An 11490-nucleotide genomic window follows, 5' to 3' on the forward strand; every position below is an offset into this window, starting at 1 on the left:
GAACCACTAGATTTTGGAGTGACTACTGACTAATATCAAAGTTGATTTGGCATTTATTTAAGAGATTTTGGAGTGACCAACAAATTAAATATTAGCTTTCTTCAGTATATTTCTTTCACTTTTTTAATGCTTTCCTTTTTCGGCATTAATTAATGTATTTTCTATTGTTTTTCTCTTTTCTCATTCACCAGTATAAATTGCTTAGGTGCATTTGTTTTCTTATTTTTGTCGTATCCTATCCAAAATATATATTTATTTCCTATTTAACATACATATTATATTTAATTATTTTTAAAACCTTAGATTTTTTAATTTAACTAAATACCCTAAAAGTTTATATTAACAAAACAATTTCCATCATCCACATTTGCTAAATTCTGACCACCATCATTGGAAATGATCGAAATCTGGTATAATAATACACATTAAGGATCTGACCGGTAGTGCACCGATCTAACCTTTTTCGGAGAGATTTTGACTAATATCAAAGTTGATTTGACATTTTTACTTGAGAGATTTTGGAGTGACCACAAATTAAATATTAGCTTTCTCTTCTAGTATATTTCTCTCATTTTAAGCTTTCTTTTTCGGCATTAATTAAGTATTTTCTTTATGTTTTCTCTTTTGGCTTTATCATGCGTTTTCTTATTTTTATCTTATCTTATTAAAAATAATTTATTTTCTTATTTTAAAAATATTATTATATTTATTTAATTATTAAACCTATTAGATTTGTTAATTTAACTAAACACCTAAAAAAATTTATAAATTAACAAAAACACTCCATCCTCCACATTTATCAAATTCTGACCATCATCATTGGAAGGTGACCAAAATTTGGTATAATAGCACCCAACTGATGAATCTAGCCGATAGTATACCGATCTAGCCTTTTTTGACAGATCCACCGTAGATCTGGTTAGAAAAAGTCAGATCTATTGTCAATCTTTGGTTGTAGCTAGTCGTCAATGACGGCCATATCTTTGGCCGTTGTTGACAACCAAACGCAGTCAAATCTGACCGTCAATGTGCAAATTTAGCAGTAGATCTAGCTTTTCCGACCATATCCTCGGTGAATCTAGTTGGAAAGGCCATATCGGAGCAGATCGGCCAGATCTAGTTGGTCATACACCGATACGATGATTTCAGCCACTCTTCGATGATGATGGCCGACTGCCGGTATTAATGGATGGATGAGGGTGTTTTTATTTTAATTTTTATATTATTACAGAAATGTTAATAAATTAACAAACATGTAGGATATTTTGTAATTTTAAATTTACCTTGTAATAACCATTAACTTCTAACTTTTTTAAAAATACTAAAACAAAGCAACAAGTTTTAGCAATTGATTTTGGAGCAACTAATTAAATATTAGCTTTCTCTTTTCTAGTACTTTTCTCTCACGTATTTAGTTTTTCCTTTTTCTGTTGACAACATTAATTAATTTTTCTTTCTTGTACTCTTTTCTCTTTCACCATGCATAAATTGTTATTTAGCAAGGAGAATCCATAATAACAATAAAAAAATATAAGGCACTCTTGAGTCTTGAATATTAGGACGATATTAATTAGAAAAATGGGAAAATGTCAAATTGTAATGTAACAATCTTATTCCGTTTATTATGAAAAATAAAAAGAATCCATGCATAATTAAAGTCTTGAAAATGAAGTTTATATTGTGACATTTATTATGGATTATTACGTTTGACTACAATGATATTTTACAATTCAGATCCAAGGTAAATATATATGTCTTAATAAATTTATATCAGACGTCTTAACTAGAAAATTATTTTATATGGATATAAATTGTTTTGTATTTTTTCTTATTTAAACATGTGATTATTTTTTTTTTTTCTTATCTTATTTTCTTTTAAAGAAGAAGAATGATAAGACAAAACAACTAAAAAAAAAAATAATGAAAACAAAAACAAGAAAATGAAACGATAACAAAAATGATATGAATTGATAGTTGGTCTTCCACAAGCAACAATATTAATGGTCCGTATATATATATATCAATATCATCAACAATTGGAAAAAAATAAAATTTTCATATGTTACGTGAAATTCACTTAAAATTAATGATAATTTAATGATGAAGTCACCTAAGATTAATGTTTAAAGATCAATATTAATGGTAGCTAAAATATAGTTATAGTTAGGTTATTGCTTAACTATAAAGATAAATCATAATACAATTAATATAGAATGTCACAATTATATTTATACATATGCCAATATAATTAAAAACCGGTGGGGCTCTTACTTGCTCAGTAAAGAATGAAATTATATTAATGAAGTTGCGTGGCTAGCATATAATATATAGTGACATATATGGAAAATATGATAGTGATTTTAATGCAACAGCCAACAATTAGAATTAAAAATATTTGAAATTTGTAACATATTCAACATGTTTAATGTTGGTGTGCATTTCTTGAATTAACTTGAGTATTAATTAATGGAGTGGAGTTAGAGCAAAGGGGATCATGATGGTTGGATTCCAACCAATCTTATACATTTTGGGTCTTTGGAGCTTAACCAAACCCTTCTAATCTGGTGGTTGTCTAATGAGGTTCTCTGTATAAGAAATGAGTTATCTTAAACTTATGAAGGAATCGGCAACAATATATAATGAGTTAACCCAAAGTGTGTTGTTTCCTCTATTTAGAATCCAGTTAAATTCATCAATGATGCTAAAATTAAAGGGGAACAATGGTGAAGCTCTATAATTGAAACACATATGGGGATTCAATTGGCAGGATTAATTTAGGTTCAACACCTTGAAAATGTCTTGATCAAGAAATGTACAGTGCATTTAGATTTGAGTAAAAATAGAGTAACTGAAATCACAGAGTAGGAGCTCTCTCGGCAGCTCCAGAGATGACAGTAAGCAAGTTGTTGCCAAAAGGATCACTGAGATGCTTTGCAAGGTTCTCAACTGGACCTTCACCTGTCACATAAGCTTGGAGGAAGAATCCAAGCATGGCAAACATTGCAAGTCTTCCATTCTTGATCTCCTTCACCTTTAGAATTGCAGCCTGGTCAGGGTCCTTGGCTAGCCCCAGTGGGTCAAATGGACCTCCTGGGTGAAGCTGGTCCTCCAAATCCTGCCATATAAACACCACACAACACAACTTCAGAGATCAAAACTTCCTCTAGGCTCAACTGCTACTGAGAGGTCCACTAGAGATTAGAAATTGTTAAACATGAAACTATTGCTATCGAACGTTTACAGAATGATAAAAATATGTTTTTGTATTTCAGTGTGACAGATACACTTTTGATATTGAAGATTTCTCTTAACATGTATAATTTCTAAGGACACATATTGAGAGATCGAAACATCATCTGGATTCGAATTCTCCTGAGAAGTCTACTAGAGATCAGCGTTAAACAATTACTATCAAAATATGTTTTTGGTATATACTTCCAATATCGAAGATTTCTCTTAACAAGTGCATTTAGGAGCAGAATAACCTAACCCTGACAAATTTCTAAGCCTATAATGTCAATAGTGATGAATTGGAATTGAAAATTTGAAAAATGATGTTGACATACCAAACCATTGATGATTCTGTAATATTCAGCACCACCAACAAGAACAACTTCAGCAACGACAGCCAAAACAAGATTGATGGGAATGTTCTTTCCAAAGTAATTCAATGTGTTTCCATCAAGGAGAAGAGCTCCAGTCTGTACTTACACCATAACCAAATTCACTAAGAATCTCTCAATTTTAACCTTCCAATTCACTAATAATACTCGATGAATTGAAAACAATTAATAATGCAAACCTTGAACCAAACAGCTTCAGGGCCACAGTTGGCACCAAATTTGTTGAAAGCTTCAGGGATGATGAATCCAGCTGCTCCAAGCATTGCCCATCTGGCATGAATCAACTCATATGCCTGATATCTGCAATCAAACCCACATTATACCTCTCAAATAGCCAAACTTGCATACTATTTAACACTAAATACAGTGATTAATTAGCCTACTTGCTGAAGTTTTCAGGCTTCTTGCTGAGACCAAAAGGATCATAACCATAACTGCATGCAGTGGAACTCATATTAGAAGAAATGTTTCAAGATTCTAAAGTTTTAAAATTCACAACAATCTGAAGCTCAATGGAAGAAGAAAGACAATCTTACTCTCCAGGAACCTCTCCAGTCAAGTACTCAGGAATATCAGATCGGTCCAAGAGCCCTTCAGGCAGGAAAATTCTCCTGTCAGGACCTGGAAAAACCACCATGCAAATACTTTAACATATCGAAAATATCATATTTTGTCACCTTCCATTCACACTACTAGCAACACAATTCAGAAAAAGATAAAAAAAAAATTGTGAACTCTTGGAAGAAAATACAGACTTTTGCAAGAGCATGAAAACCTCGGTAAAAGAGAGAATTTCTGTGTCTATTAATACTCACCATACCACTTGGCGAGCTCATCGTCGACTGAAGAGACGGCGGCAGGCTTAGACTTGGGAGGAGAAGCAGGCTTCTTCTTGGAGAAGAGGGCAACAGTTTTGAAAGTTGAAGGGGAGGAGGAAGTTGGGGCAGATGACCTGACAGAGGCAGAGAAGTTGAGAGGGTTGCCAAGAATTTCCTTGACACCAAGAGAAGTTGATGCTGCCAAGGAAGCCATGGTTGGTCGGTTAAATATGAAAGTGTTTCCGGAGAAGGAAGAGAATTGGAGAGGAAGAAGTAGTGGAGGATGAAGAGAGGGAGAAGGGAGATACTATAAGGTTGAACAAATGGATGTGGACATGCCAAACGGGATTGTTGAGGAAGAATTGTGATTGGTGGGATGAAGAAAATGTGTAATCTGAAGCTGGAATTTGATAGGGTGAGAGTGGTGAGGTGGCAGATGAAGGTGCTGATGTGGGATGATCTTGAAAATTTGTGGATTGGATAACATCTTCTCTTCTATCCACTTCTTTCATGTATATTTCTCACTCTCAAAGTCTCAACCATCCTTTTTCTGTGGTTATATTTTCATCTCATTTTGAGTGTTTTGTTTTCTTTCTGTGTTGTGGTCAAATCACGTCGTAAAATTGTAGAGCAAATAAAATTATTCCTAATTAAACCAAGAAAAATGTTATCCTTACAAAGACCCATACAAAGAGAGTTACAAAGTGACATCAGCAAGAAGTAAAAAACAAAGAAAAACGGAAAAAGAGAGAGAGAGAAATCATGAAAATCAATGGTGGAGATTGTCTTTGTATGCCCCTTTTGTATGTATCTTTGTAAAACTAGCATTGCTCTTAAACCAATAGGCTTGTGGTAGGATGGAAAAACTTTAACCATCTGGTGTATTATTCAGAGATCTTGTATACATTTGTGATTTATCAAATCCATTAGACTTGTAGAGTGTTCTAATTAACACTCAATTGTAAATCAAGGAACTCTCATAATCACTCAACCATTATTTTAAAACCCGACCCGTGGTGTAACCCGGCAAGGTGACCAAGTCACAGGTCGACCAGTCCAACCGGTTTAGATCAATGATATCAGCAATAAAAATATTTTTAAAAACTTACAAATTAATCTCTTTAATTTTAATATATTACCAAAATGCCCCTAAAAAATTGTTAGTAGGCTCTGAAATTTTAATTTTTTGCAAAAATGCCCCAAAAATTCATTAGTCCCAAAAATCTTGAAATATTACGAAACCCCCAGAAAATTCTAAAGTAGTCCATACAACTTTGAAAAATATCAGAAACCCCCCTAAACCTAAACCGGAGAGACTACCAAGTGCCGAGTCCCGATCCAAGTTTTAAAACAGTGCACTCAACTCGCTCCATTTCTCTAAAAATAAGTTTCTACAAAATTAAGAAAAATATTTATTTATTTATTTTAATTTAACTCAACATAGAAAATTCAATAAAATTACCTAAAACATAAATTTTTTTAAAACAATTAAGAAACCCAGGAAATATATATATAAATTTTAAGAAATTTTGTTAACTTGGTAGGTTTTTTTTTATTATTAATCTTTCCAAATAAAATTTTTATGTTTTTATTCTGAATTTAACATTATTTTAAGATATTCTGGTATTTTTAAGAAATTTTTCGAAAATTTTAAGGTTCTCTTTTGAATTTTTTAAGGAAATATTATCATTTAGCGTCAAAATTGGTCAACAGTTATATTTATCGGCTAAAATTAACAAAGGAGGTGGTTGGATAATTTGCATAACCAAGGGACTAACTTGTCAATTTTGAAAACCAGCGGGGAGGTGATTGGTTTAAACCCTAAATCAATATTTGGACAGTTTTCAAGTAACCCTCCATTATCAGGAAAACAAATTTTCACACAGCACGCAAGGAAATCACAGATCAAGAAAAGTGAACTATCTCAATATCCCAATGTTTCTTAAAGCCCCTCAGTAACCTGGATGAGCCATGAAATTTCAAGCTATATGATTAGTATGACAATATTACAACACAAATGGTAATCATAACGAATACGAAAACCTAGTATCAAACCCACCTCACGGTTCAAAGGATCTGCAAAAACTAATATATAGTAGCGAATACTGAGAAGGAGAGACTGTATACCTTTATAAAGACATTGATTGACGACAACTTGTCGAATGTCGAGTGCAACAAGATGTCAACTATGAAATTTCAAGAATGTAACTATATGATTAGTAAGATGATATTACAACACAACTGGTATTCGTAATGAATACGAAAACCTAGTATCAAACCCACCTCACGGTTCAAAGGATCTGCAAAAACTAATATATAGTAGCGAATACTGAGAAGGAGAGACTGTATACCTTTATAAAGACATTGATTGACGACAACTTGTCGAATGTCGAGTGCAACAAGATGTCAACTATGAAATTTCAAGAATGTAACTATATGATTAGTAAGATGATATTACAACACAACTGGTATTCGTAATGAATACGAAAACCTAGTATCAAACCCACCTCACGGTTCAAAGGATCTGCAAAAACTAATATATAGTAGCGAATACTGAGAAGGAGAGACTGTATACCTTTATAAAGACATTGATTGACGACAACTTGTCGAATGTCGAGTGCAACAAGATGTCAACTATGAAATTTCAAGAATGTAACTATATGATTAGTAAGATGATATTACAACACAACTGGTATTCGTAATGAATACGAAAACCTAGTATCAAACCCACCTCACAGTTCAAAGGATCTGCAAAAACTAATATATAGTAGCGAATACTGAGAAGGAGAGACCGTAGACCTTTATGAAGACATTGATTGACGACAACTTGTCGAATGTCGAGTGCAACAAGATGTCAACTATGATTATGGGAAGCGTTTAACTTAAAACAAATATCTGGTTATCACATATACCATTATATAACTAAAAATAAGAAAAGATGAATCACCTTATATGATAGATACTTGCACAATCTGCATCGCCAAATAACCACTTTCTATAATGCACGCATATGTATAGCTAAAATACTGTAACTAAAAGGTTCCTACTTAACGCAAATTGAAGACGAAGAGATTGTCAAAGTTTGATCTATCTTCTCCACTTCTCAATTTCTCTTGAAGTCACTTTGACTATTTTCTTGGTATTAGAGGCAAGTTCATCAACTAGAGCACCGAGCACATCCCTGACAGCAAGGAAACAAAAAAATCTTTTTGAAAATGGATTAACCAAACTATAAAAATTACTGCTAGATGCAAAGTATCAGATAAATAATGTATCTCAAGTTTCAGCTCGTTAAAAGAACTTAATAACAAAACATCACGGCACCATTTTGATTCTTTGCCCTGTCACAAAAATTATACACAGTTTGAATACCAGTGACCAAGAATGAATCATGTTTCAGATTAATGTAGTTTTTGAACCCAACACTGATATTTTTGACATGTTGATGACAAGCAACCTTGAGATGTATCTAACTTCTACATGCCACTCTTGCATAAATTGCAAATATATAGACCACTTACGAATTGTAGGAATTATTGAGAATTAAATGTCAACTATTACATGATAAAAATACAGAAACAGTAAAATGATACATTTAGGAACAATTTAGAGAATATTTACCAAACAGAAGTACATATGGAAAAAAAAAAGCATGATTTGAGAATATCATGTCAGCCAGATATAAATAGTAAAAAAGCACAGTATACTTACGAAGTCCCAACATTAGAGTATCTCCTATACTCATCATGAGCAACACCCTTACCGAGACCATAGCCAAATCCAATACCAACGCCACATCCTGCACCGAACCCAGCCCCAAACTGTAGACCAGGAAATCCAGGACCAATGCCTATACCTGAAAGAAAACACTTAAAATTTTAAAGCCTAATAGATAGTCACAAAAAAACATCAGGGTAGAAAATTACATTAGCACCATAAGCCACACAATCAAAAAGTAAAGCTACATTTAATAATTACATTGAAACTTGAAAAAGTGTTAGACCCACACTAGTCAACAAAGTAAAAGGAAAAGCATCCTTGCTCTACTGATCAACATGGCAACCAATCAAGATTTCCAAAGAACCAATTCGATTCAAAGAAAAAAACACTAAAGAAATGCTTAGGGGAAAAGAGATCAAAAGAGTCCAATACCATTTTTGCTCAAGGTTCAAGAATTAATGAAATATGCCTCAAAAGATTAAATCTTCCCCTTCCCAATTTACATTTGCAATTTAAACCCCAGGAGTTGAACACACATAAACACACTACAATAACAATTTACTAAACACCAAATTAGAAGTAAAAACAGAAAATTTTAAATATAAAATATATAGAAAAGAGAAATAGGAAATACTGAAAAGTATATCATGTAACAAATTCAATTTCATTAGAAGTTTTACATTTAATTTTATAAATGTGGCATTCAGCAAACATTCCGAGTTACCAAAACAATAGTGACTTTGTAAGGTGTAGATCATATTGCGCATATAATTTCCTTTACCATGTTCTTTAGAGTACATACAAGATTAATAAGACAACAAATATCAAAAACTTTCAAAAACATAAACACAACCCAATACCCATCAAAGGAATTGTCTAATAAGAAACTTTAATGACAATACTAACCAAAGCACACAAATGAAACAAATCCAGCAAGGGTTTTGGTCAAAACAAGACATGCAGTGGTCACATGGAAAAAATTAATCAAACTATAATATCAAAAAATTTCAACGGAATGAAGAAAAACCATTAAGGCATTTCTCTCAAAATAACTTAATGATAATAACAAACAAAGCTTACAAAATGAATGAAACTAGCAAGTTTTTTGCTTCAAACAAGACATGAAGTAGTCAAGTGCAGTGAATTAATCAAACAACAAAATCAAAAACTTTCAACAAAATGAACACAGCCCATCATGAAAATTTTCCAAATATAAAACTTTAATACTAAAACCAAACAAAGCTCACGAAATGAAAGGAACCAAACAAGCGTTTTTCTTTGGACAAGACATAAAGTGATGAAATGTAGGGAATTAAACAAACAAGAATATCAAAAAATTCAACATAATGAAGACAACCCATCAAGAGAATTCTCTAAAGATAACAACTTCAATAAAAAAAAAACCAACAAAGCTCACGAAATGAAAGGAACCAAGCAAGGGTTTTGCTTCAAAGAAGCCACAAAGTGGTAAAGTGGAATGAATTAACGAAACAGGTATATCAAAAAAATAAAAATTAATGAACACAACCCACTAGAGAATTCCCTAAAAAAATAGCGTTAATTATAATACCAAACAAAGCTTAAGGGTTTCTCTTTAAACAAGACATTAAGTGATAAAATGAGTCGAATTAATCAAACAATAATATCAAAATATTTAAACAAAAGCACCACAACCCGTCAAGAGAATTCTCTAAAATCACAGGTTTTGTTTATTTTGTTCGTCTGCCTACCTCCTACGAGACCAACGCCGACACCGACGCCGCAGCCAATGCCGGCGCCGAAAGCGGGACCGACTTTGCCGAGGTCCTTGAGCTTAATTTGAGGAAGCTTCCAGATCAAACCCTTTTCTTCATCATCTCTTCTACCATTACTGTTCATCTCTTTCGTCCTCTTCAAGTTAACAAGCAAAGAGACGAATTTGATTTTGATATGAATTCTATTTGTTGGGAGCTTTTTGTATTATAATTCAAAAGTCCCCTCTTGTCTTGCCTCCGGTTATCACTCTTACCACTATCCGCAATTTGAATCTTGACCTATCTTACGGGTTTTTAAATTTTTTTTAACATATTTGATTTTTTTATATTTAAAAAATTTAAAGATAATTAAAAAATATTTTTTTATATATTGAAAATAATTAAAGATATAAAAACTTAAACATATAAAATATCACATTTATGTATTTTTAATTATTTTATAACATAATTTGATTCACTGTATTTTGTTTTATGAAACATAAATGGTTTAAGTGAACAAATATATTTCCAAGATCAAACAATAGTGAACACGACTTTAATAATTTGATCAAAAATTGATGGTAGGGAATTTCTTATGGGAAAAATAAAAAGAAAAAAATATTTTACAAGAGGTTTTATGTTCAAATATTTGATCATATCAACATGTTTGGTTTAAAGTAGTGCCTAAGATAAATATATATATCTTTGTACTTAAAAAAATCTTTTATTATAACTTAAATATTGTTTTTTTTTTTTTAATAACGGAGGTATCTAGACATAATTGTCAACTAAACTCATCAAATCCTCATGATCACGGAACATCTTACAAATCCAACCCCAATGGATCAAGATAATTATATAAATGTGATAAGTGTTCCACCTAATCTTCAAAGCCACGTAATACCTTATAAGCCCAATCTTAATGGATCAAGATAATTACACAAATGTAATAAGTGCTTCTCCCGTGATTCAAACACAAGACCCTTAGGTATTATTAACCCTAATGGTTAAAATGTTTGTTATCCGACCATAAGGGAAGAGGTAACTTAAATATTGTTACATCTAACTAAAATAACATTAGTTAGTAATTTCTTCATTTTAATAGGAGTTATGTCTTAATTAATGGTCTAACAATATCATCAAAACCATGTTCGGTAATGTCATCGATTCTAATAAAATAGTAGACCTATCTTTGAATTTTATAATATAAATTGTATTAGTTTGTGTTATAATTGCTATCGTAATTATGTACAAATTTTACATACCAATAGATAATATATTACTCCCTCCATTTCTTTATAATTGTCGTTTCGATAGTATTAATTTTTTTCAAAATAAATGATGTGTCTTTTCTCTTTTAATGTTTCTTTGACCCACATCTCCTCTCTCCACTTTGCCCCTCATCTCTTCTCTCCACTCTTTCTATGGCCCACATCTTTTCTCTCTCTTTCTCTATCTCTTTCCCCATTTCCTCTCTATTAAATTATTTTAATATTTAACACATGTGTGCAGCGGAAAAAACAAAATTTTCCCACCTGCAATATCGGAGGAAAAGGTCAATTTGAGGAGAAATAAAATTGATTCATTAAAAAGTAT

General features: G+C 32.0%; 2 protein-coding genes across 2 annotated transcripts; both read right to left on the reverse strand.

Annotated features, from left to right (window-relative positions):
• Window positions 1–2707: 2707 nt before the first annotated feature.
• On the reverse strand, window positions 2708–4766 carry LOC116113505 (chlorophyll a-b binding protein CP26, chloroplastic-like). Its single transcript, XM_031399656.1, has 6 exons — window positions 4439–4766; window positions 4160–4244; window positions 4007–4057; window positions 3803–3923; window positions 3567–3701; window positions 2708–3115 (listed from the first exon to the last, which is right to left on the reverse strand). The coding sequence occupies exons 1-6, from the start codon at window positions 4653–4655 to the stop codon at window positions 2855–2857; spliced, it is 870 nt and encodes a 289-aa protein (XP_031255516.1). The 5' UTR covers window positions 4656–4766; the 3' UTR covers window positions 2708–2854.
• Window positions 4767–7204: 2438 nt separating this feature from the next.
• On the reverse strand, window positions 7205–10162 carry LOC116113515 (keratin, type II cytoskeletal 5). Its single transcript, XM_031399667.1, has 3 exons — window positions 9892–10162; window positions 8153–8297; window positions 7205–7622 (listed from the first exon to the last, which is right to left on the reverse strand). The coding sequence occupies exons 1-3, from the start codon at window positions 10037–10039 to the stop codon at window positions 7529–7531; spliced, it is 387 nt and encodes a 128-aa protein (XP_031255527.1). The 5' UTR covers window positions 10040–10162; the 3' UTR covers window positions 7205–7528.
• Window positions 10163–11490: the final 1328 nt, after the last annotated feature.

The sequence above is a fragment of the Pistacia vera genome, unplaced genomic scaffold (genome assembly GCF_008641045.1).
Source record: "Pistacia vera cultivar Batoury unplaced genomic scaffold, PisVer_v2 Contig68, whole genome shotgun sequence".
NCBI classification, from domain to species: Eukaryota; Viridiplantae; Streptophyta; class Magnoliopsida; order Sapindales; family Anacardiaceae; genus Pistacia; species Pistacia vera.